General features: G+C 35.9%; 3 protein-coding genes and 1 long non-coding RNA gene across 5 annotated transcripts; 1 reads left to right on the top strand and 3 right to left on the bottom strand.

The window, feature by feature from the left end:
• The first annotated feature begins 1,008 nt into the window (after positions 1-1,008).
• LOC145090738 (uncharacterized) lies at positions 1,009-3,023 on the top strand. Its single transcript, XR_013701739.1, has 3 exons — positions 1,009-1,371; positions 1,587-1,674; positions 2,439-3,023. It is a non-coding gene; the product is annotated as an uncharacterized LOC145090738 (long non-coding RNA).
• Positions 3,024-5,846: 2,823 nt separating this feature from the next.
• LOC145088208 (protein CNGC15b-like) lies at positions 5,847-8,464 on the bottom strand. The gene is made up of 5 exons (XM_079026454.1): positions 8,190-8,464; positions 7,669-8,122; positions 7,383-7,589; positions 7,004-7,296; positions 5,847-6,924 (listed from the first exon to the last, which is right to left on the bottom strand). The coding sequence occupies exons 1-5, from the start codon at positions 8,216-8,218 to the stop codon at positions 5,952-5,954; spliced, it is 1,956 nt and encodes a 651-aa protein (XP_078882580.1). The 5' UTR covers positions 8,219-8,464; the 3' UTR covers positions 5,847-5,951.
• A 148-nt stretch (positions 8,465-8,612) lies between these two features.
• On the bottom strand, positions 8,613-9,992 carry LOC145088211 (RNA-binding protein CP29B, chloroplastic-like). Of its 2 annotated transcripts, XM_079026457.1 has the most exons (4): positions 9,533-9,987; positions 9,349-9,450; positions 8,908-9,255; positions 8,613-8,827 (listed from the first exon to the last, which is right to left on the bottom strand). In XM_079026457.1, the coding sequence occupies exons 1-4, from the start codon at positions 9,893-9,895 to the stop codon at positions 8,765-8,767; spliced, it is 876 nt and encodes a 291-aa protein (XP_078882583.1). In that variant the 5' UTR covers positions 9,896-9,987; the 3' UTR covers positions 8,613-8,764. The 2 variants fall into 2 exon arrangements, with proteins under 2 accessions (XP_078882583.1, XP_078882582.1); XM_079026456.1 differs by having other exon boundaries at positions 8,908-9,450; positions 9,533-9,992.
• An 85-nt stretch (positions 9,993-10,077) lies between these two features.
• LOC145088209 (uncharacterized) lies at positions 10,078-11,601 on the bottom strand. Its single transcript, XM_079026455.1, has one exon. It carries the CDS (start codon positions 11,530-11,532, stop codon positions 10,081-10,083), a length of 1,452 nt encoding a protein of 483 aa, XP_078882581.1. The 5' UTR covers positions 11,533-11,601; the 3' UTR covers positions 10,078-10,080.
• Between the last annotated feature and the right edge of the window lie 15,104 nt (positions 11,602-26,705).

Genomic DNA, 26,705 nt, shown 5'->3' with positions numbered 1-26,705 from the left:
AAGATACACACAGTTTAACTTCGTGAAGATGTTTATTTATGTTGTATTTGGTCATTTGAAAACATTTAACAAAAATATAGTAAAAAAAAAACTGATGCAATTAGGTGGAGTGAATGCAGGAAAGAGACGAATGACTTGGAGAAAAATTAGGAGAAAACGTAGATCGAACATGAATAATCTTCTATTATTATGTAAGATTTAATCAAAACTACATAGTTTTGATGTGTTCTATATGTATGCTTATATACCTAACAGCCTTATATTCACTTTTGCCTATATATATATATATATATATATATATATATATATATATATATATATATATATATATATATATATATATATATATATATATATATATATATATATATATATATATATATATATAGAGAGAGAGAGGGTTAGGTTCAAATGTTTTCACTATCTATTGTGTACCTGTATGATTGATTCTGGACCAATCATTTTAGTTATTTTAAGAAACTAATTAATGCATATTAAATGTTGAAGATGTAATTAATACATATTATATCTTCAACATTAATATACATTAATTACTTTCTTAAAATAACTAAAATGATTGGTCCAGAATCAGTTATACATGCACACAATAGATAGTGAAAACAAAATAACCTAACCCTATATATATATATATATATATATATATATATATATATATATATATATATATATATATATATATAAGTAAACTACCTTTCTTAGATTTTGAGGAAAGTGTGGTGGGGAGGATTAATGGTGAATTTTTTGGGATTTAAGGAGGAATTTTTATGGGTTTATGAGGATTTTTTAAGGTTCCATAAGCCTTGAGAACTAAGGAAGACTTTTTAGGAATTTAGAAAGGATTTTTGTGGAGTTTTCAAAGCTCCAGGTCATCATGATACAATGTGGTTAGCGCGTGAATTACAGTCGCATGTCTTTTTTCCGTTGCTCCTTTGCCTCCGAAGCCAATGCATGTCTTCCACAAAACAAATGCTTTTTAAGCCAATCAGAAACTGTTCCTTCTCCTCCAAAATTCAATTTGGCTGAGTCATTAGTATTCTGCTCAAAACAGACAGCAATTGGCCACTTGGCTTACTCTTCTCAATTGCACCGGTGAATCATTATATTCTGGATAGCTTGTAGTATACACATCTGCTGTATAAAAACCTTATATTTTGTTCATATTTTTTTTCATTCCTAAAATTATCTGGCTTAAGATTTCCCCACGCGCTCCTTACCTTCTCTAGGACAGCTGACATGGCTGGTCCTTCTCTCCGAACTCATCCTTGTTGCACCTCTATCTCTTTAATCCCCAATTGCGTCTTAATTTGATCTTCACTTTCACCACTTCAGTCATTTGGAAGCATAAAATAGGTGTGCTGTTATTTGTTTTTTTATCCCTAATTAAGTGTACTTTTGGCTTTCATCTATTCACGTTCATCGATGTGTTTTTATTTGTTAATTTTTAGTCCTATGTCGATTTTTGATTTGGTTCGCTTTGTTTTGTCAACCAATCAGCCTTTATAATTTGATTATTTTCGTTTGTAATATTTAGTCATTGGTATTGAAAATAGGTTTTTGTTTTTCAGATTTTGGTCCCTAACAAAGTGATTCCTCGGAGAATGAGAGAAAAAATACAAGCACGATCTTCTTCAGAATACAGAAGAGTTCCATTATGTATCTCTCTATTCCTCTCCTTTTATGCTTCTATATGTGTGTGTTTGTATGCATTGTCTTCAATTTGTAGCTTGTGGAATCTCCGTGTTCATTTGATTATGTAGCTTCAAGAACGAACCCGTTCAATTTCTATAATTTTTTTTGAGCTGGTGTTCAGCAAGATCAACATCTTAATCATATTTTTTTTAAAAAAAGAAATATCATAAATATTGTAACCATTTTATGAATTTGAAGATCTTTAACATGCTCAAGGCTTTTAATTATCAAAGTATCCTGGTGATGGTGATTTGAGCATAAGTATGTTATATCCCATTTCTTCATTTTTTCCTATTAAACTTATTTTCCATTTTGATCTTTAACCCTTTCTCCATCTGCTTTCCATCATCTTGTTCTCATTCCATTACGTTTTTTTTATATTTTAGAATTGTTTTTTGGGTTGTGATCATTATTAAGTGTTTGGACGAGTAGGAAGTTTCATTGATTGATTACTGGAAGTATCAAATTGAAGATCTTAAGTTTAAAGTACAAACCATTTATGCATAAGGTGTTCACATTGCCAGCAATTACGCTTTCTTTAGAAAATTGTCTTTATATTTAACTTATGAAGATGATCTCTAATACCGAATAAACATTTTGAACTATGTTTGAACGATGTGTTTAGTGTATTCTTTAGTTACTGACTTCTATCAAACAATAAATTAAAATTTAGATCAAGGATATTTTGTTTGTACGTTTCATTTTTGATTTAAATGGGTTTTTATTAGACAGATGTGGTAGCAATTTTTCAGCAAGCCGAAGAGCAAGGATTGGTTTTGAGACGTGTAATGAGCACTGAAATCACCACCAGATGTCTATTAATTTCGGAAGTGAGGATTGTGATTTCAAAGTTCAAACACATGGTTATAACAAGTGGATGTGCTTAATTCGGTGTCTTGTGGTGGAAAAAGTTTTATGACAAGAAATTGAAGAAAACATCACCCTTGTACTTTTGATGCAAAAAGTAAGCACCATGATCATGACTGAACTACAATCATAAGTGGCTTTATATAACGAATAACTTAACATCCCAAGTAGGTTTGTTAAAATAGATCATAAACGAGTTAAATGAAAATAAATTATTGTTTTTCCACTTATTTGTTAAAGAACTCGTAAAATAGATCATAGACGTGTATGGTTTGGTTTGGTTATGGAGCTCGTATAAAGAAAAAAAATCGACAAATCTGTTTTGTCTACTTATAGAATGCTCTCGCTTAGAATATATATCAATATATTCAACTTCATCTTTGTAAAAGTTATTAACTTTCTTAATTTATCTTGTAAAAATGTACCCTTTTTCTCTTTTATATTTACATACTACTTGTGCACAAAGTGTACCCGATTTTTTAAATCGGAAAGGTTGATGTTTCGACTCATAAAGGCATAAATCATGTGTTTGATAATATATAAAGGCATATAATATGAGTGTGTTTAACATAATATGAGTGTGTTTAATGGTTAACGTGTTAACTCATAAAGACATATTATAATATGAGTGTGTTTGATGATATATTTTTAAATAAGTTTGTGTGATTGGGACATCTAACGTCCATCCGTCATACTCCAGAACACTATTGTCTTTCTATTATAGCTCTACACTTTAAGTTGTGTTATTTTTAAGGCAATGTTCATTTAAAAACATGCCTACTTATAGCATACTTATAGCAATATACTTTTATTTTTTACCACTTGGTTTTAACTATGCTCTTGGGTCGTGCTTTGCACGACCTTCGGATTTCCCTAGTGTATATATATATATATATATATATATATATATATATATATATATATATATATATATATATATATATATATATATAACATTCACCTATTAATTTTGTTGGCGGCCCAACATAAGTACACAGCCATGGATATGAATGACTCTTTACAGAAAAAATCTACCAAATCTACAACATCAAACATAGATGAAAAAATAGTGTTTAATTTGGAACAAAAAAAAAATAATAGAATGTCGTGAAAAAAAATTAAAAAGTTGGTGTTTTTATGTCATTTTTTTTCAAGTCTGACGTATCAACATTATATAACCGAATAATGTCACATTCGTAGTGACAATCGAATGAATAGTCAGCATTGCAAAAATCATAAAATAACATGTTTAAATTGCTACAAAAAACGGAATATCAAAATCAAACAAAAAATAAAAACATAATGCTTTTTGTACAATTTACAATTTTTTGTTTGAAATTATTAGATAAAAATGACGGGCTTCTAAAAAAATCCATTAAGTTTCTCTTAACACGAACTGTCTTTATTACGATTTTAGTCTTTGTAATAAATGGATAACTCTAATGCCTTTATTTTTTCTTTTTTTTTTATTTATTGTTTTATATTATTATAAGTTTAAAACACAAAAATATAGCCCACCTACACTGGTGGTTTTATATGGCGTCCTGTAGTAACACCAAAGAGAGCTGCTAAAAATCGACCCAACCTGAATCCAACCTAAAATTAACGAGTTGGGTTGAGATTTTCAACTCATTTAAATAAAATAGGTCAACCCGTCTAACTCATTTAGTTAAATAGGTTGGGTTAGATAAATATTATTAATCTATTTTCAACATGTCAATCTATTTAACTTTATTATATATTTAATATAATAATTATTTAAATATTATCATGTAGTACTCTAGTATTTATTTAAAAATCATGTTTTAGAAAAATGAAATTATAATTCTCATCTTTGTTCTTTGTGCAGACAACACTAGTTACTCTCCAAAATCACTTCGAAATTAAACATTTTGATATTATTTGAAATTTATTGTATTTGTGAATTACGATTATGCTTTTCGTCATATATTGAAATTTTATTTAAGTTTGGAAATAGTTTGACCGGTGTAATCTTTAGTTAGTTTATTTATTTTTATGATTTCAAATGAATTAAGTCAGGTTTAACCCATTTATTTAATATATTGGGTTAGGAAATACATAAAAATGTCAATCCTAGAGCTGGAAAAAAAATCGATCCAACCTGCCAATCTAACCCGAACCCAACCCAAAAGTAACGGGTTGGGTTGATCAGATTTTCAAGCCGTTTAAGTTAAATGAGTCAACCTGAATAACTCATAACTCATTTAATTAAATAGGTTGTAGAAAAATTGTCAATTCGTTTTCAACCTATTAACCCATTTAACTTTAATATATGTTTAATTTAATATTTATTTGAATATTATCATGTATTAATCGAAGTATTAATTTATAAATTAAAATGTTGTATTATTATTTTTGTTTTAAAAAAATATAATCTTAATTCTCATCTTTTTTCTTATCGCCGAAAATACTAGCCACTCTCCAAAATCCCTTTGAAATTAAATATTTTTTATATGTTTTTGATCAATAAATTTGTAAATTGTGATTGTGCTTTCGTTATATTTTGAAATCTTATTTATGTTTGAAACTAATTTATATATTATAATCTTTAGTTAATGTATTTAATTTTTTATTTTAAATAAGTTGATCAAGTTTAACTCATTTATTTAATACGTTGGATCGAGAACTACATAAATGGGTCAACCCAATGACAACCCATTTATCTATAAGGTTGGGTTGGGTTGAAAATATCAACCCATTTAAATAAACAGGTTTGGTTGGGTTGATATTTTCAACCCAATTAATAAATGGGTTGAACCTGAATCCAACTCAGGTCGACCCATTGTCAGCTCTAGTCAACTCAATGACAACTCATTTATTTGAAAGGTTGAGTTGTGTTGAAAATATCAACCCATTTAAATAAATATGTTGAATTGGGTTGAAATCTTCAACCCAATTAATAAATTGGTTTAACCCGAACCCAATCCAAATCTACTCATTTATACCAGCGAGTATAACTTCCATGTACGCTGTAAACATACTATTTCATTGTCTCCCTGACTCCCTCCCGCCCCTCTCTTTATGGTCTCTCAATGCTCTTCAATGACACATCACATCTCATTAAACTCACCAACTAAACTCTCCGATGCTCTTGATTTATTTACGTTCTTATTGGATTTTTGTATACTAACAATCCTCTCGGCATTCCATCAGATATTAATTAGGTCTCCTACATCTAATCCAACACTTGATATCATGATTCCTTTTACAATAAGCATGAGTTTCTGTTGATTTTTTAACTCTACACCTTATGACATGTAAGTTTATTATAATCTCATTTATAACAAAAGCAAAAGTAATACACTTAGCACATTATTTAACAACAAGAAGACACAACAATCCAAATGCACATATCATCCATCAAAATAATCCGGATCCTTGGGCTTGGGTACCGGGGTCCGAATACAATCATGAGTTTCAGATCCCATTCTTTTATTCCTCCTTTGTTCACTACCAACACCATTCTCATAATTATAATTCTCCTTCACCTTCAACATACCAATCAACTTTCTCCTTCTATACCTTTTCCAAGCCGACTGTATAAAACAAGCTGCCCAAGTCCTCCACTGATGCGAATGAACCCTAAACGTATGCCTCAGCTTCTTATTATGCATCTTCCGAAACCGCTTCGCGACAAATTTCAAATCCTTAGAGGAAAGCGCGTACGCTTCAACCTCAGCTACTGACGTGACTGTACGCGTGGACAACGGAAGCGCGCCCGTTGTCCGCAGGTCCAACGCCCACGTCAGCAGCTCCTCACCACAAAAATCCCCCGGCCCAATCCGGCACTCATTCCAAAAACCCGCCCGCCCGCCATCCGTAGTATAGGAATCAAGATTCCCATGCATGATGAATAGCATTTCGTTTGTGGGGTCGCCTTCGCGTAACAAACAAGTGCCAGGTGTGCATGTGACAGGTGTCAACCGTTCGCAGATTGCATCCACCGTGCGCTCGTCCATTTGGTCAAAGAGTGGAACGCGTCTGACTAATTCGATACAGATGTGTTGTTTGATGTCTCGTTTGATGTCTAATGGAAGTTCGTCTAGAATCGCTTCTTCATCGACTTTCCCGTGTTTGATCCATTTGTGAAGATCGTGTTTTCGGATACGCTCACGCATCGCGTGTGGTAATTGTCTGTGGTTCATCCATAACTCTGTGTCCATTTGTTGGATTCTGTATTCTTCTAATCTTTCGGTTCTTGATTCAAGATATGTCTCCATGGTGCCAATAACCATGGCGAGAAGTAGTAATCCTGTGAGGGATATGAGTATGCAAAAGTGTGTTTCTGCCAGAAATGTACTTGCCTGAACTTCTTCAGCTCGAGAGCTGAAGAACAAACATGAGAGAGAAAGTTAACGCTTCAGATAGAGAAAACTAGGGTTTGTATTTTGTAAATTGTAATTACCTTAGTGCTCGGAGGCCCCACCAGAGACAATAAGAGTATTTTGTGAAAAAATCTAGTGATGCAACTCCGTAATTTACAGCATCGAAGATCATTCCGTATTCGTAGGACTCTGTGTCGCGTCCACATATATTTGAGATGTTGCTTGATTGATACCATGATGCTCGACCTGGATCATCAAGGTAACGACAGTTGAAAAACTTCTCCCCGCATCCTGGTTCTTCAAGATCACACACCTCTTTCCAGCATATTCCTTGTCTTTCGATTGATAGAAGGTAATAACAGGCTCCGAACACCTTCAAAATGTCACAAGATTTTCATCAAACACTTGGTGTGCATGGTGTTATTGTTCAGTTCTGAAGAAAAGGAGAAGGATATATACATGAGCTGCCAACATGAAGAGGATGATATTGTAAACAGCTCCAGCGACTGTCGATTCAGCAACAACGCCGGTTACTTGTTGTATATGAGATGAAAGTTTGAATACAAGATAGAGTCTGATAAAGAATTGGAACATGATGAAGTATAATACGCTGGTCTTCGTGCTCAGCATTTCAGAATTATCAAAAATCGGGAGCCATGTCAGGACCTGAAACAGTTTTTAATTAACTCCGATAAGCGTGAAGTGAAAAAGTAATGTGATGATGGATAAGAACGACAAGTGTCACCTGTGGAATAGGAAGAGATGCCAGGAAATCAAGAGTGAAATCTCTCTTGAGATACCTCTGAGAGATTTTGAAAGGGTCGAGAACAAGCTCTCCTCTTCCAAGTAAACGAGTTGAAGGTGCATCGTAAGCTGTTCTGAATCGAACGTAAATCTGAATCAAGTAGAAAACGTCTACAATCGATCGAATGATTGTGAGAGTTAGTTTCAGAGAAGTATCTTCGCCCATGCACATCTCGTCGTCGTTCACTTCAGGCAAGTAGAAGAACAGAGGATCAATAGCGATCGAAATTAGGGCTGCAACTAAGAAATATCTGTTCCATTGCTTCACATGATCTCCTCGAGGATCAAATATACGTCCTTCGATTTTTTTGTAGTCCTCTGAGAACACTCTGGTAAGTCGTCCACTTATAACACGCCGGTTTTTCGTCGCCGGTGGAGATTGTTCAATCTCAAATCTGTGAAATTGAACAACGATCAATCACATTAACAAATAAAACATTAAACAAACAGGCATTCACAAACCTTGAAGGTTTTGTTGACTCGTTTTCCATTTTGCTCCGGGCGACTAAACGACTGATCGATTCTGCTAACTAAACTTTATCTGCGACGTTAACTATATTTTCACATGAGTAAATGAAACTCCAACTTGATCATTCATAGCTTAATTTCATGATTAAGCAGAAATTAGAGGTAAAGGATGCATAAATTACATCGTTGAGATTTTTAAAAGACGAGTGTCAGCATTTTATAGAAGACCATTTTGGAAGATAGTGAACTCATGAAGATCCATAACGTTGTCTTCTAATTGCATTTATTATTTATAAACCTCCTGCAAATCTTTATTCTTTTCTTTATCGTTTTCCTTTTTCTAAGACTAGAAGTACTTAACAATTCTTTATGTTTTGGCGCCATTATATAACATAAAATTCTTAAAAACAAGCTACAAACTACAAATAGAAGCAAATTGATTGAAAAAAACACCACAAACAAAATTCAATATCCCTACTTCATCTCCATTGATTACAAAAATCGAAAAACTTTCTAAAACCATACTCTCAAACATCAAAATGCAAGAAAGAAATTGCAACAAGATTAAATTAGTACTGAGGTCTCTGTTTAGCTTCAGCAACAGTCACTCGGATATTTCTACCATCAACACTCTGCACAACAAAATCAAAACAAGATTCAGAACAAACAAAATTTTAACCAAAATCAAAGATTATGAAAAAACAATACTTACAGCACCATCCAATGATTCAATAGCACTATTAACCTCATCAGCAGAACCGAAAGTCACAAAACCAAAACCCTTTGATCTTCCGCTATCCCTATCATAAACAACCCTAGCTTCCATAACATTTCCTTGTTCTTGAAACAAAGTTTCAAGAGCCAAATTGTCCACACTCCATGCAAGATTTCCAACATAAACTTTATTTGTGTTGTCCAGATTTCTCCCTCCACCATATCCACCACCACCACCACCACCACGGCCACCATCACGGCCTCCATCTCTTGACCCTCTGAAAGGAGACTCGTCTCTACTTGGTGGTGGCCCTGAGTTTACCCTAAGTTGTCTCCCCTCAAGTTCCTGAAATTTCAATACATTCTTACTATGATTACAGGAAAAAACAGGTTGCAAATTGTCTAAATTCATAGAAGAATGTGAATCTATGGAACTTACATAACCATTGAACTGTCGAGTAGCTGCCTCAACTTCTTTAACGGAGGACATGGTCACAAACCCGAAACCCCTGCTTCTTCCGGTGATTTTGTCATATACAACCTATATACATTAATCAGATTTAGAGAAAAAAAAAACGAACAGATCTGAAGTTTCGAATTAGGTTTAAAGGAGTAGATTATACCTCAACCATTTCAACATTCCCAGCTCGTTGAAACAGTCCAGCGAGAGCTGCACTATCAACATTCCACGGCAAGTTTCCGACATAAACTTTAAGGTCGGGGGAATAATTCGTCCGCTGGTCTTCATCTCCGTCACTTGATAAATCCTCATCCAGACCGTAGGGTGAGGCTACAGCAAAATTTCGGACGAATTTGGACGATGGAGTGGCTTCAAAGAGCTTAATCGAAGTAGGTATGGAGAAAAGCTTGGGAAAAGGATTAATGGAGGATGGAAAGTTGCAGAGAGCAGAAGGAGAACTGGTTTTAGAGATTGAGGATAAGGTTGTTAGCGAGAGAAGTTGAAAGGAAAGCGTAGAGGAAGCCATTGTTAACTTACCTGTAAGGTTTAACGGAGGTTTTAGGAAATTCGAAGGGGATAAGAAGGAGGAGGAGAAGGAGATAAGAGATATTTTCAGTAGCAAGGTGACGATTTATATAGGTTAGTTTGGTTACGGCCTTACGGGTGTATCATGTATGTGCATGGGTTGACCCGACCCGAGAATATCTTATCTCAATATCTCATCGATCTATGATTGGCTATTTGGTTTGCCAATTGACTCAATTCACGAGCATCATCACGCAATGCCAACAGTTCTAGATTCTGGACATGATCTTCAACCTCCTGTAATACATTCCTCTGAGTTTCAGACATTTTTTCAGCTTCAAAATCATCTTTCAATCGAGATAAACACGAATAAACATCGACGTTTTTCCCAAATCTTTTCCGTTTCATCTCTTTAACCAAATTCAACCCATCGTCTATTCTGTTGACTGTAACATACCCTTTAATCATGGTGACATAGGTAACCAAATCCGGCTCGATGTTTCTTCCAGTCATCTCTACAACAAGCTTCTGTATATCCTCCATTTTTCCAACCACAGTGTACCCATTAATCATCGTGTTATAAGTAATCAAGCTAGGTTCAACATTTCGTGCCTTCATCTCCTTCAAAAGCTTCTCTGAATCCTCCATTTTCCCAACTTTAGCATACCCGTTGATCACTGAATTATAAGTAACCAATGAGGGCTCCATCTTTCGTTCCTTCATCTCCATTAAGAGCTTCTCTACCTCTTCCATTTTCTTCGCCTGAACATACCCATTAATCATCGTGTTATAAACAGCAATATCAGGCAAATAATTTTGACTTTTCATATCTTCGAAGAAACAATTTGCAGTCTCCATTCTTGATGAACGACAGAAACCCGATATCATGAGTGTGTAAGTGTGTTTAGATGGAACTACACCTTCGGACAACATTTTATCGAAAAACTTCTCAGCCATGGTGTACTTCTTTTCACTTATGATCACCTCTAACATAGAATTATACGACTTGATCGTCCTGGGCACACCCAATTCTTCCATTTTCGAGAATATTTTCACACAATTCTTTACGATGTCCCATTTTCGATTAACTTTTGAGTAACCATGAATTAGAAGAACAAACGGATCTTCATCATAATCAATGCCCTTTTTAGACATACCCAGCAGAATCCGCTTAGCGTCCTCAAGCCTTCGATCTGTACACAAAATCTCAATCATTTTGTAATGTGTTTCTCTGTCGTGCTTAAACCCAGATCCCTCCACCCACTGGAAAAATTCCAAAGCACGACTAGGGTACCGATTCAGCACACTGGAAACGAGATTATGATCAAGCAGGGGAACTAGATTCCGAATCGAGGTCTGTAAACGGGTCGACCATTCGTCATCTTCCATCATTATGCAAATTGCATCCCTAACCTTGTCTGGGTTGGGACTGTGCTCACCTGGGATTCGTAATTTTCCATTTTCGATTGCCCCGACTTGTGATCCAGAGGTTGCAATGTACGTTTTCGGGTTTGGGGTTTCTTCATATGGGGGTTTATCTACAGCAGATGAATAGAAACGATGGAGGGGTTTGGAGATTCTATGGAAGTAGTATTTTAGGAGTTGTGGTTTTGACAGAGGGATACAGAGAGAAGCCATTTTCGGTAATTTTGCTCAAGATAGTGGGACTGGGAAGGTTTAGGGTTTTTGTACCGAGTTCCAACTATGTAACGAGTTGACTCAACCACGAGAGTGTTGACTCCCTTACATGGGTTTTTTTTAAAGAGATTTATCTTTTGAAAATTAAGTTTTTTTAAATAAATATTTTAGGGCTGTTTGGTAAGAAAAGTGAAAGAGTTTTGTTGTTTGATAACTTTTCCAAAAAAATAATTGAATATGGAAATTGATAATTATTGTTTTACACACTATTTCATTTCCAAAAGTTTTCTAAAATATATAAACACACATCGTACAAAAGCTTGCTTACGAAGAAGAATTAAAAAACACCATTGATGACGAAATTCCAAACAACAAACGATTAATAAATGGCCTCTAATATCAGGTCATCAACTCTGTTGAAGACGATGCCTAATTTCAATTAAAAAATGCTTTGTTTTCTGTTTCTAGACTTAAACATGCATTGTAAAAAAAATCCAAATTCAAATTACAAAATACTATATGTAAAACTCGTGAATCTTCACAACTACTTGTCCAAGGATAACCTGGATCTTCGCAATCTCTTCTCATGATCGTTAGCTCGGCAGGACAACAACATGACCTGGAGCCTTGAACCCTCGGGGATATATACTATGGCCTCTCTTAGGAGATTCATTGATGAAACAATATTGCCAAAAACACCAGCTGGTGCTTGGCAATGGAATAACCTGGTCCCTGGAAAAGTGAATATCCTAGCATGGCGAGTTTGTTATAGACGGCTACCTACCAGAGTGAATCTAAACAACATTGGTATCAGATCTTTGACTACCTGCCCATTACATAACATTGATGAGGAATCAGAATCACATCTATTAACTGAATGCTTAATCTCACAAGAAGTTTGGCGTATGGTGCAGAAATGGTGGTATATGTTCCCACTATCTTTCGGTTCACTTAATGAAATGCTTCAGTGCAGGAACTTAGCACCGGGCAGTGATAACCTCGATCAAATTCAGGAAGCAGTTGTGTTGATATACATTTGGGTGATCTGGAAGTTCATAAATGATAGAATCCACTCGAACACATTCAAACCATTTAAAATTCTAGCAAATGAAGTACAAATACTAACCAATTTGTGGATCAACTCAAGAAGCAAGCATAAAAATTTTAGATGGGCGGAGTGGTGTTGTGATCCGATAACTGAATGCAAAAGGTGAGAAAAAAAAGGGGGGGGGGGAGGTTTGGGTGTGAGTTCATTGGTTTCTTATTGGTGAATTTGGGGTCCTTGGTGATGTGCCTAATTACAACCAGCGTGCGTTTGGTGTGAGTCTCTTTCATAGGGTAGACATACGTTAGGAATCAGTTGTGAGTAGGTTCTTTTCGTTGTGTTTCCTTTCGTGTGAAAATTGGGACGTGGGATGGGGGACATCATAATAAACTCTTGGTGTGCGTTTTTCTCCTTTTTTCTGGTGTTGCATCTTTATTTTGCAAGTGTTGAAGAATATTGGAGCTTGAAGTCAATTAAAGTTAACACACGCGTCGCTGATTGAAGCCTCCCAAAGTCGGCATTGATCTTGCTTTTATTACAGACACAAGCTAAGTTGGAATTTATGGTTTCTGAATATTATGGACAAATTTACCCCTGTCTAAAAATGGCTAATTTGGAGAGCTCTACACTACATTGTGACTGCGAAATTGATGAAGCTGATGGTCTAATCTAAATTGGTGGAGTTGTTTTATCAATCAATCAATATATTACCCCAGATGGGCAAAGATGTATAATGAAGATTGAAATGGATTGACTATGAGGAAGTACAAAGTTACTATTGACATTTGGAGCTACAATCGTAATAAAGAGATATTAGTCTTTAGGTTCTTCAGCCTTACAATCTGATGTGTTTCCCATTTGGTTTGGTGCCTTGGATTGATGCCTTACAATTGTTTAGTTTATCTTGGACCTTAAAACTATTTTATTCTCACCTCATTTTGTACTACTTCCAGCTATGCGTAAAATTCTAATTTATATCTATATATATTGGCGTTTCAAAAGAAAAAAAAAAAAAAAAAAAAAAAAAAAAAAAAAACCTCGGATTGATAATATATATATATATATATATATATATATATATATATATATATATATATTAAAATGTAAATAATATGTAGTTTTTTAAGAAATAAGGGATGAAAATTTGAAATAAGAAACATATTAATTGCAATTTAGTATATTATTTATTATATTTGATAGCTTACATATATAAGTATAAGTATTAGTATTATGTGGCTTTTGAATTTTAAAAATTGAAAAAAAAAATTGACATTTGATATTATTTATTTAAAAAATATCACAAAATGACAAATATCAAAACTCATTAGTAATTAACATGTAAAATTATCTTCTTTGATTATAGTAATAAATAGATAAAATAAAATTCAATGTTTTTAGGTTTCAAACAAATCCTAACCAATTTCTATATGTTTGGATTACTTTATTATCAAACCGGTTTGGATCCGATCCAGTTTTGACTTTATGCAACCAATCCAATCCGGTTTTAAAACTGATCAGGATCTGGAAATTATCATGTGTGTGCACTCTAGCGAGAGGTGAAGAAGCATTTGCATCTCATGCGCATGGGCTTAAAATGATATCGAACGTCGGATTATGGCATTTGTATCTCATGCGTATGAGACAATAATGGCCGGGCTCTAGGACTGTTGCATTTGCATCTCATGGTTATGGTCTAAAAGGCCCAAGAAGAGATTTGTTGGTTGATAATATTCGCAAACTCGCCATTATTAGGTTGTGGATTAATAAATTAAAATGTTTTTGACATTTTAAGATCATTATATAATCTTTCTTCATTATTTGATCAAGTTAAGAAATTAAATAAATTTTCAAAAGATAATAAAATGGTTCAAGCGTCTTTTGATTAAAGTTTTGCTTAAAAATGCAATTTTTAATTTCTTTAGGTTTTTTTAATAAAGTCTTATAGAATAATATTTTAGATATTTGTTAGTTATGGAATTTATTTAGTGTAATGGTTTGAATTGATTGTAGTTTTCATAAAATTAAATATTACCCTCATTAAATTTCATAGAGTTCATTGGATTTTAATATTATTTTTGTACATTCTATACAATTATCAATTTTTTTCTACAATGCAATGAGTTATAAAATGTTTAATAGAACTTTACAAAATCTAATGTATAGTATATATATTAAGATTTAAAAACTTTTTTTTTCCATTTAAGGGTTTAATGACTATTAAACTATAGTTCCATTGAATGTCAATATGACATCTTATAATGATAAAGTTTAATCTATTGAATGACAACTAAACTTGTCATCTCATTCAAAACTCACATTAAGATTGTTATGAATGCTTTTATAAACAGTTAAAGGTTTATTAGATTTTAGACTTTTATCAATTATAAAAGTTTCATGAAATGCATTAATTAGTATTTTAGTATTTTTGAGACTTTTATTAATCTATAGATTTACGGTCAAAATTTTGTAAAATGTTTAACATTTCCAATAAAATTTAATATGTAGTATACAAATTTGACCATCCTCATTAATTCGGTACAATGACATAAAATGGGTAAATACGTAAAACAAGAAAAATGATTCTTTGTTAGGGAATCAAGATCCATGATAGAAGATTTAGACTATTTGAATGAGTAGCGAGGTAAGGGTTAGTCAGTACAAGTGTGATCCAGACGGTGCACGATATAGCTAACAATCCAAGATTGATCGTTCCAAAGAACCTAGAAATTTTATGGGCTATGCAATATTAATGTAGTCATTAGTCTATTTTTAAACAAAATAAGAAAAATTACAGGAAATTAGAATGAGCCAAATTTAAAGGTCCAAATTTGATATATTACTAGAAGCATGAAGAAGCAATATCATATGTATATAATAAGCGGTGTTCATAAAGAAGGTTGAAAGTCCAACCAAAATGGAAGAAATTGAATCAATGAATTGTAAAATAACAACCTATGAAGCATCCAAAATGATAAACGGATTAGTCGATTATGTCATCTTAGTTCCTAAATCTTAACGGTTAGAATCTCATTGCATATATAATCATATTAATCATTTTTGTCACTGAAACATCCCTAAAGAGAATTTTTTTCAAAATTGAAATTTTCAAAGAAATAAGTCATTAATATCATCAGAAATATTGAATGATTTGACTAGTTTATGTATGAATAAAGATATACAAGACAATATTGATAGTGATACCATTTTTTTCAAAACGGCAAAGAAAATCGGCTTCTTCGGATATGAACTCATGATCGACCGGATAGAAGGCAAGCGACAAACCAATGAATCAATTTTTTTTATTTTGATAATATTATTAATAATTGTGTATCTGAAAAAGCCAAATATTTTTTTTCTTTAAATTAATATATTTTTGTAAATTGTTTCACTATACTTGTGTCTTTAAGGGTTCTTTTATTTTCTTTTGACCAAAGCCCAAAAATATGTATGGACCGACCATAAGTCTTATAGGCAACAAATTTTCAATATTCTAAGAATGTTGTATTAATTTAATGGGATCCGTAATTTATCTAATTGGTCAGTAGGACAGATCAAGAGGAATTGGTTTTTTTATATGGATTTACATGTGATTTACATGCAATTTGTTAAAAGAAATGTTATGCATGTTTTGTTAAAAGAAATGTTATGCATGTTTTAGAGAAGTTATGATTGTTACCCTATGACAAACAAAAATGTTGTAATGCTTCACAATCATGAAACCTGTTGAATCGATAGAAATCGATCGTCTTAATTTGTGAGAATATATGTACGCCGATCGGTTAATTCGTTGGGTTGTGATCCAACATTACTAAGCGAGCTAATAATGAGGGGCAAGGTTAACTATAAGGAAGGTGGGTCCTACTTCCTAGGACCCAACATTTTTTTTTATTTATCAAAAATTTTATAGAAAGTTCTTAGGACCTATCTTAAAAAATAATAACCAGGACCTATCATACCTACAAAATATTTGAATTAGTATAGAAAAATTTTATGTATGAAAATATACTTGTCACTATCGACGATCAATAAGAAAATATATTTAAGACATTGTGTAGATAATACTTTAGGTCATGATTCACACAGTATCTAGTTATAGGATTTCATTAAGTTTTTTATTTATGATTAGCTTTACATGATTTTCGGTTTATGAAAATATATGTTATATTTATATTTATTTATTATGAGTGGAAGATAATAAATTTATCACCTATAAATATATTATTTATTTATAATTTAGAAAGTGTTTTGTGTGAATTCATAAGTTGACATAGAATTAATAATACAATAATTTTTTTGTTTCTTACATGCTAGATTCAACAAGATCAATTTGATCGATATTTTTCTACGCATTACTTTGTGAGATTGCTTAAATTTGAAATGTGTTCTTTAATATTCAAGTGTATAGTTTATATTCTACCTTTGAACTATTGTAATTTATTTATTTAGTTCAGATAATTTGTAACTGTTCATATACTCGATTGAACCTATTTTACAGCTCTATATGTGATTAATAGGGATGACCGGCTCGTCTTCAATCAGTAGATATGAAAAAGAACGATCTAAACGAATTGTTCTTAATGTGCACTTGTTTGTGCTGTGATACCATTTTCAACTATTTTGGTTTCTCGATTTCCAGATCACTATATTTCAAAAATATTCATTATAATCATAGAAAATGAAACAAAATCATTTGAGTTTTTGAAATACAACATTATTCTAAAGGTTTACAATAACAACTGTGTTTAAAAATTATAACCAATACATTTATCAAATATACTAATAAGTCAAACCAAATTTCACTCAAACTAAAATATATATGAAAAAGAAAAAAGAAAAAAAGAAAAAAAGAAAAAAAGAAAGAACTCCCAACGTTTGACCACATACATGCATATGAATGATTTTGCAGTCTTCCATGAAGTAAGGAAGAAACTACCAAATGTTTGGTGTCGGCTTAATAACAAATGATAGATTGTTTGTAGACACAACATGCAATGAACCAAACACTTGTTTACATTACCCCAAATATCACAATCTAGTAAATCGAATAAACCATTATGATTTAGAGATTTGAGCCAAAATATATATAAATATTATTGTTTTATCATAGCTATTAGTCTTATCCATATAGTTTACGAAAAGGTTTGATAATTTTATTAAGGGCCCTTTTAACAAGTTGTGATGCTAGATTTCTATGTACAATTGAAAACGACCTTGTTTTTAGTGTTTGGTGTTGGGCATTGGGTTATTGTGGATGTAACCTACGGATCCACAGTAGCGGGAGGTATACAGAGGCTTTAGGGGGGTCATGGTCTAGCTTTTTCTCTGTGATTATTATTCACTATATATATATAAGCTTTGTTTGAAAGCGACACCACGATATATAAATGAAAAGTGAAAACTAAAGCTTTCTTTGGGGAGTTAAATGACAATAGTACCGTTTTCCTTCCATATCCATTTTAGTTATTTCCTTCTCCTTTTTAGATTTATAATAAAAAAAATTTACAGAGAATAATAGTTTATGTTATATCATTTTTCATTATTTATCTATCTTATTTATTTATTTTAAATGTTATATTCTGATATTTTATATGGAGACCGTTACTTTAAAATAAAAGACCATATATATTATCCAAAACAAATAAGGTTGAAAGTGTTTTATCATTTTTAGATTCTAGATTTCATATTAATGTTGGTTAAGTAACTAAAAAAGTAGTTGATAACTAAAAACTTTTTTGATAATCCATAAAAATAACATTTTGGTGTTGATAAGCTAATAGTTAATCCATAAAAATAACATTTGGTGTTGATAAGCTAATAGTTAGAATATATATATATATATATATATATATATATATATATATATATATATATATATATATATATATATATATAGAGAGAGAGAGAGAGAGAGAGAGAGGTAGATTTAGATTCATTTGAGACCATGTTTAATTTTGTGAGACCGTCTGATCGTGAGACACAGTCTAAAAATAAATTTAAAATGCAAAATAAAAGAAAAAATCCGAAAATTCTTTTTTTAATTATTATTTTCATCATTTTATTTACCTAAAAAATTACTGCTTTTTTTTTTAAATACATGAAATATTATAATTAAAATCTTTGTAAATAGTCTAAAGTTATTTTTAGAATGTTAAAATATTCTAACATTCTACTAGAATTTGTCAGATATGTAAAATATTCTAATATTTTTTACTAAAATATTCTAATGTTCTATTAGAATATTTCATAGATATTTCAAAAAAACAGTAATTTTTTTATTTTATTATTTTTAAAAAAAAATTGGAAAATCTAAATGACGAAAATAATATTTAAAAAAAAATTCAAAAATTTTCAATTATTTTGCATTTTAAAAATGTTTTTTTTATCCACAAAATAAATGGTTAGGATTGCATCTTCTCGTCTCACAAAATATAACGGTCTCACATTAACCTAACTATATATATATATATATATATATATATATATATATATATATATTTATGACCATGTAGCACAAGTTTCATTAAATTAAAATTGAAATAAGTCCAATCTTTTGTTTTAATTAACAAAATCAAAGTTAACCACGATCTGTTTCTAACAGCCCTATTTATAAGGCTAAACGGTATGGATTGGGCCAAACCACGCGTAGTGCCTACGTGGCAAGGCCACCTACGTGTGAACACCGCCCCAGGTGTGCGTAGGTGCCTTGTGGCGTGGGGCTGGCTACGGGTGAAGACGACGGACGTGATTGGTGCAGCATTTTCGACCGTTCCTTTTTTCCTTTCTTTGACCGTTACAAACATAAAAAAAAAAATCAAATTAAACTAAACACATATATAAATACATACACAACATATAAATAAACACACTTCCATTCACATCACAAACATATTTGTATTCCATTTTTCAAACACAATTTCAACCATAGATATGAATAACTTTGCGGATTCGATTTCTTCTTCATCATCCGATGATGATGGTAGCTCTGATGAAGATGACTTGGTGTTGCACATGTTGTTGTCTGCGACACGCAAAAGGGTGCAACAAAGAGGCGAAAGTTCAAATATCGAGAAGAGGCATAGAATTTCCATAGTTCGGGATCGTATGGCGGCACACGAGCTTTTGGTATGTGATTACTTTGCCCCTGATAGTTTGTACGACCTATCAAAATATGAAGACCGATTCCGTATTAGTAGAAATTTATTTTTACGTATAGCTACAGATTTGGAAAACAATTATGAGTTTTTCCAATTGAGATGGGATGCAAGAGGTAAACGTGGTTTTAGTACAATACAAAAATGCACAACATTTTTAGACAATTGGCTTACGGCATAGCCGCAGACGCGTCAGATGAGTATCTGAAAATGTCTGAGAGGACTGGGCGAGAATGTACTTATCTTTTTTGTGAGTATGTCATAGAGTTTTATGGTGACATATACTTGCGACATCCAACTAAAAATGATATCGAACAGTTGTATGTTGCTCATGAAGCTAAGCATGGCTTACCAGGAATGCTTGGCAGCATTGATTGTACACATTGGGAGTGGGAAAATTGTCCCAATGCATGACGAGGTCAATTCACGAGGTGATCATGGTGTAAAGACCCCAAATACGACCCAAAAATTTTTGTTTTAATAATACTAAAAATCACATCATCGAATGTCATATATAATAAGAACCATGGAATGAGTAACTCAAAAGTCATAGTAATTGTGTCAAAACAAAACTGTATCAATTGTAACAAAATATCTGAATAAAACTCCCAGAATAAAATTGAAGCTGTGGTGGGTGCAATGTCATCAACCCGAGCTCTTCCCTTTGCTAGCGGAAGTACCTGAAACCAAAACTGAAACTGTAAGCACGAAGCTTAGTGAGCTCTCCCAAACTACCACATACCATACAACAGCATATAAACACATATTGGGGCTTTCCCACTACATCGGACCGTAGTCCAGAAACTGCATCGGACCGGAGTTCGGAACTAACTAGGGCCTTGCCCTCTGCATCGGACCAAAGTCCGGAAACTGCATCGGAACGAAGTCCGGAACTAACCAAGGCCTTGCCCTCTGCATCGGACCGAAGTCCAGAACTAACCAGGGCCTTGCCCTCTGCATCAGACCGAAGTCCGGAAACTGACTGAACATAACATAACATAATCAGAACTACTAGTATAAACACATATACTGCATACTGCATCGGACCAAAGTCCGGAACACATAACACAAAGACATGCTTGAATCACAAAGACATCAAGCACACTGAACTACTGCATCGGATTGAAGTACGGAACTACTGCTAACTAGACGGGTCGGCATTGTGGTCGTAGACCCGTTCCTACTGGAAGGAAACTCACCTCGTAACGCTGGTTGCTGAGATATTGACTCTAAAACCGGTTGACTGGTGCTTCGGAACTCCCAGGCTACAAATCCCATAAACACTAAATCAAATACTGATAATAAATCTCAAGGTAAATGACTATGTACCCCTGGACAAGTCAACCTCCAGGTCAAAGTCAACTTTCAGTTGACCAGACTCGCCGAGTTGGACCGCCAACTCGCCGAGTCCCCATCATCCATTCTAATCCTCTACTCGCTTCTACTCGTCGAGTTTGGCAAAGAATCGACGAGTTCTTCTTCGATACTAACATCGAATCTAATCTTCATCCGACTCGCTGAGTTGTATGAACAACTCGTCGAGTTCCCTTTCAACAGAAGAACACACCCAGTCTTTGACTCGTCGAGTCGTATGAACAACTCGTCGAGTCCGAATACTTCCAAATCCAAGCCTTAACTCACTCAGTCCTTACTCTACTCACTGATTCACCCTAAACTCTCAAATCGTGGAAAGACCGAGGACTTGCGACTCGACTCGCCGAGTCTGAAGAACACCTCGCCGAGTCCCAAGCATGCCATTACTATACAGTCGATTTTTCTCAATTCCAATGCGTCCAATTCATAGATTTGGGTTCCTAGGACTGATTTTACACGTAAAGTTTCTAACTTTACGTTCATGCATGCTCATGATAAGCTAAAATGCTCAATAAAAAGCTAAAAGATGAGATCTAGGTTTGGAATGGGTGTTTAGCTCAATAAAGGTGGCAACCTTGAGCTCAAGGATTCCAGAAATGCTTAGATCTGAACTCATTCATCTTAACTTCCCATAAATCGACCTCTGCTCAAAAGCAACACTAGCAAGCTTTTAATAAGATCTACATGATGACAAGTCAAAATTCGAGCTTTATACCTTAATGGAGGCTGGAATGACACAAGAAACTCAGATCTCCTTTGCTCCTCTTGAAAACCTCTCTTCTCTCTTCTTCCTCTAACTTCAAAATGCACCAAAAATTCCTTCACAATATGAGAAATACTCCAAAAAGCTTAAAGGGAGGCTAGGGTTTAGTAAGGGAAGCTCTAAGGGTGATGGAGGCTAGTTTGGGGCACATAAATGTGTTTAAATAGGGTGCAAACCCTTGAAATTAGGGCTTCATCCAGACAGGCAGACTCGTCGAGTCCCATCATATGGACTCGCCGAGTAGCCAACTTAAATCGCGTGATCATCCCGTTTCTACTCGACGAGTCAGGCTACAGACTCGTCGAGTACCCCTTAAGAAATGAAGATACTTTAATTAAATTACATAACAGAAATGGGGCGTTACACATGGCGTGCCGACTATTATACTAGAGGTCGTTGCTTCATATGACCTATGGTTTTGGCATGCATTCTTTGGTATGGCGGGGTCAAACAACGACCTGAATGTGCTTGGAGCCTCTCCAATATTTAATGATATTTTACAGGGTAAAGCCCCAAACATGCCTTTCGTTGTGAATGAACATCAATATAATTATGGGTATTACCTTGGTGATAGGATATATCCAGATTACGCTACGTTTGTCAAGTCGTACTCATTTCCGATAGATGAAAAACGAAAATTGTTCAAGTTAGCACAAGAATCGACAAGGAATGATGTGGAACGGGTGTTTGGGGTCCTCAAACAAAAGTGGCACGTTATCAAACATCTGACACGGTCATGGGATAGGGCGAATTTAACGAAGGTGTTGATTGCGTGTGTTATTTTACATAACATGATAATTGAAGAAGAAGGCAGGGCTATCATCATACATACTTATAAAGCCAAAATTTTTCCTTGAACCTCATGCATTTGAAACCCCCATAAAAATTTGCAAACACCTCATGCAATTGAAACCTCCTATTTTAATGAATACCTGTAACGTTCCAAAAATACGAGCCAAAAATTTCATTTTTAAAACATATACTTAGTAAAACATTAGAAATAAAAACGTTCACCGATCATAACATTTCATAAAAGATATCACATGTCTAGAAAACATTTTCATAAACATAATAATGTCATAGTACAAATCGCCAGGAAGATCTCATAGTGCGGAATACGAGGCATGTGTGTGATGGGTCGCTACCACGCCAGCTCTTTCCCCTTCGAAGAAGAGGTACCTGAAACCAAAACCGAAAACTGTAAGCACAAAGCTTAGTGAGTTCCCCCATAATACTTAATACCTCATACCATACAAACATACAATGATCAGCTAGGAGATACGGGCCTCGCCCACACTCATGAAGATACGGGCCTCGCCCACACTCCGCTAGCTGGGAGATACGGGCCTCGCCCACACTCCGCTATCTGGGAGATACGGGCCTCGCCCACACTCCCTTATCTGAGGGATACGGGCATCGCCCACACTCCATTATCAGAGAGATACGGGCCTCGCCCACACTCCACTATCAGAGAGATACGAGCCTCGCTCACACTCAGCTGCTAAACCATAACATACAAGTATCACACAAACAACGAGTATAGACAATTCTATCATACTGGCATATATCATAATCAAACTCAACCATGAGATACGGACTCTGCCCACACTCCGACACTAGCATATCATCTATACGGGCCGGCCTTGGTGCCTTAGACCCGTTACTACTGGAAGGAAACTCACCTCGAAGAGTAGCTACCGAAAGTCCGACTGCTAGACATTTGGCTGCTGCACCGGTAATCCTCCGGCTGCAAACCCATAAAAATAGATTAGCTACTCAAAGATACCCTTAGGTCAATTGACTGACCCATCCCTGGTCCAAGGTCAACTCCTTGGTCAAGGTCAACTCCCAGTTGACTGGACTCGCCGAGTCCTTCTCCTACTAACCCGGTCCTACTCGCCAAGTCCCTTTTTCCACTCACTGAGTCACCCTTGGCTCACTACTCGGGGCTATGGAACCGACTCGTGATCCGACTCGCCGAATCCGAGAGCGACTCGCTGAGTTCCACAAGCAGATCTCCTACTCACTTCCAATCCTAACCAGAACACCCCGAAAGAGGATTTGGGGTTTTGGGACTACGTTACACTGCTAATTCCGCGTGCAGATACGAAAGGTTGGACCTTCAACACTTAAACCCCTCTTACTCAGTGAAAGTTCATATGACTCGCCGAGTTTGAAGAACAACTCGGCGAGCTCCAGGAAATCTTCATAGGACTCGCCGAGTTGTTCATCCAACTCGCCGAGTCTAAGACCATCCTCATAGAACTCGCCGAGTTCCACTTTGGGACTCGCCGAGTTCCTTCGACCCACTTCCCATACAGACCAAAACTAAGACATGCAACGCTTCTAACCCATAGATCTATGCTCCTAGGGCATGCTTATCACGTAAAGTTACAAACTTTACGTGCATACATGGCCCTATAAGCTCAAGAAGGCAAATCCAAGCTCTTTAAGGGGTCATACACTCAATAGGGACCTCAATAACTCCAACCACAGAGACTTTATACTTCTAGGATGTCCATAAGATCCCAATCTGAAGTCCTTTTAGAACTTAAAGCATAAATACATGGAATTTGAGGTTTTAGGTCTTGAAACCACTAATTTGGGACAAAAAGGGGATCTAATGAACTAATGATCAAGGCAAGAACTTTTCTACCTGAATGGAAGCTTCTAACAGTGTAGATTCCAGATCTACCTCCCCTCCTTGCACACTTCAACCTCCTCTTCCTTCCTCTAAGCTCCAAACCTTCTCCACAAAGCCAAAATCACTCTCAAGAACAATATGGGGGCTAGGGTTTCTTTCTACAGTTCTCTGGAAGTGTTAAGGACTAAGGAGGCCAAGTTAGAGCGTTTAAATAGGGTGCAAATACCCGGATTAGGGTTTTTGTCCAAACATGGTCTACTCGCCGAGTCCGGGGACCGAATCGCCGAGTACAAAGTTCAAACCCCGCGCCTTATCCCGCTCCTACTCGTCGAGTTGGTCCTTCAACTCGCCGAGTCCAAGGCAAAAATGCATAAAATTAAAATATTAATCACAAGGAGTACGTACCAGGAACCAGGTGCTACAAATCTCCTCCACTTATTTCAGACTTCGTCCTCGAAGTTTGCTGCTCGATCCTGAAACAGCTCGGGGTAATGCTCCATCATCTCTTCCACCGGCTCCCAAGTCCACTCCGATCCCTTTCAGTGCTGCCATTGCACCATCACGAGCTCCACCCTCTTGTTCCTTAGATCCTTCGACTTCCTGTCGAGGATTGCCACAGGCCTCTCGATGTAATTCAGGCTGTCATCGACCTAAATATCCTTCAAAGGCACCACGGCCTAGTCGTCTACCAAACACTTCCGCAATTGAGAGACGTGGAAAGTGTTGTGGATCTGGCTGAGTTTGGATGGCAGATCCAACGTATACGCCACCTTGCCCACCGGGGCTACAACCCTGTATGGCCCGATGAACCTTGGGCCCAACTTGCCTCGCTTCCTGAATCGGATGACGCCTTTCCACGGCGACACCTTCAGGAGAACCATATCCCCGACTTGGAATTACAAGTCTGAACGGCACTTGTCGGCATAACTTTTCTGCCTACTCTGGGCAGTCTGGAGCCTACTCCAGACCTGCTGGATCTTCTCTCTCGTCTGGAGCACCACTTCGGTGCTTCCCATGGCCATCTGGCCAACCTCTCCCCAACATATCGGGGTCCTACACCTCCTTCCATACAACATCTCGAAGGGAGGGCGGTCGATGCTTGCATGATAGCTATTATTATATGAGAACTCCGCCAACGGGAGGTAAGTATCCCAACTACCTCCAAAATCCAGAACACATGCCCGCAACATATCCTCTAACGTTTGGATGGTCCGCTCGCTCTGACCATCCGTCTGCGGGTGAAAAGTGGTGCTGAAATGCAGACGAGTACCCAACTCGTCATGAAACTTCTTCCAAAACCTGGAAGTAAATCGCACATCTCTGTCTAAAATCACTGATACAGGCACCTCGTGCCGCGCCACTACCTCCCTGATATAGATGTTGGCCAGCTTCTCGGCCGAGATGCTCTCCTGAATTGGGATAAAATGGGCGCTCTTGGTCAACCGGTCCACGATGACCCATATAGAATCCACTCCCCGCGCGGTCCTGGGTAGCTTCGTGATAAAGTCCATCGTAATATCTTCCCATTTCCACAACGGGACATCCAACGGCTGCATCTTGTCGTGCGGTCTCTGATGCTCGGCCTTGACCTTCCTGCAGGTCAAGCACGGCTCGACGTACCAAGCCATATACCGCTTCATGCAGGGCCACCAATAGTCCAGACGAAGATCCCTATACATCTTCGTTACCCCGGGATGAATGGAGAATCGAGATTTGTGCGCCTCCTCCATCAAGACCTGGCGCACGCCCCCGAGGTACGGCACCCGCACCCTGCGGTGTAATGACAATAATCCCCTGCTATCATAGTCGAAGGAGGAAACCTGACCCACTATGCGCTCACTCTTTCGATGTTCCTCCTTCATGGCCTCCTGCTGGGCCTCCCGAATCCGCTCCAAAAGCAGGCTCACCACTTTCATCCGCATGCAAATATCCCTGATCGGCGCCACCTTGCGGCTAAGCGCATCGGCCACCACATTGGTCTTTCCCGGATGGTAAAGGATCTCACAATCATAATCCTTCACCACATCGAGCCACCGACGCTGCCTCATGTTCAGATTCGGCTGATCCATGAGGTACCTCAAACTCTTGTGGTCCGTGTAAATGGTACACCGAACCCCATAGAGGTAATGTCGCCAAATCTTGAGGGCGAAGACCACCACCCCCAAATCTAAATCGTGCGTCGGGTAGTTCGCCTCG

The sequence above is a fragment of the Lactuca serriola genome, chromosome 2, assembly GCF_051521515.1.
Source record: "Lactuca serriola cultivar US96UC23 chromosome 2, Lser_US96UC23_V15, whole genome shotgun sequence".
Taxonomy (NCBI): domain Eukaryota; kingdom Viridiplantae; phylum Streptophyta; class Magnoliopsida; order Asterales; family Asteraceae; genus Lactuca; species Lactuca serriola.
This window is presented reverse-complemented; position numbering and strand designations above follow the sequence as displayed.

Coding starts and splice junctions, on each gene's coding strand:
- LOC145088208 (XM_079026454.1), bottom strand. CDS start 8,218: ATGGAAAACGAGTCAACAAAACCTTCAAG. Junction 7,590..7,668: donor CATCTCTTCCTATTCCACAG/GTGACACTTGTC, acceptor AAACTGTTTCAG/GTCCTGACATGGCTCCCGAT. Junction 6,925..7,003: donor TGGGGCCTCCGAGCACTAAG/GTAATTACAATT, acceptor TTTGTTCTTCAG/CTCTCGAGCTGAAGAAGTTC.
- LOC145088211 (XM_079026456.1), bottom strand. CDS start 9,895: ATGGCTTCCTCTACGCTTTCCTTTCAACTTCTCTCGCTAACAACCTTA. Junction 9,451..9,532: donor GGAATGTTGAAATGGTTGAG/GTATAATCTACT, acceptor TAATGTATATAG/GTTGTATATGACAAAATCAC. Junction 8,828..8,907: donor TTGAATCATTGGATGGTGCT/GTAAGTATTGTT, acceptor TTTGTTGTGCAG/AGTGTTGATGGTAGAAATAT.
- LOC145088209 (XM_079026455.1), bottom strand. CDS start 11,532: ATGGCTTCTCTCTGTATCCCTCTGTCAAAACCACAACTCCTAAAATAC.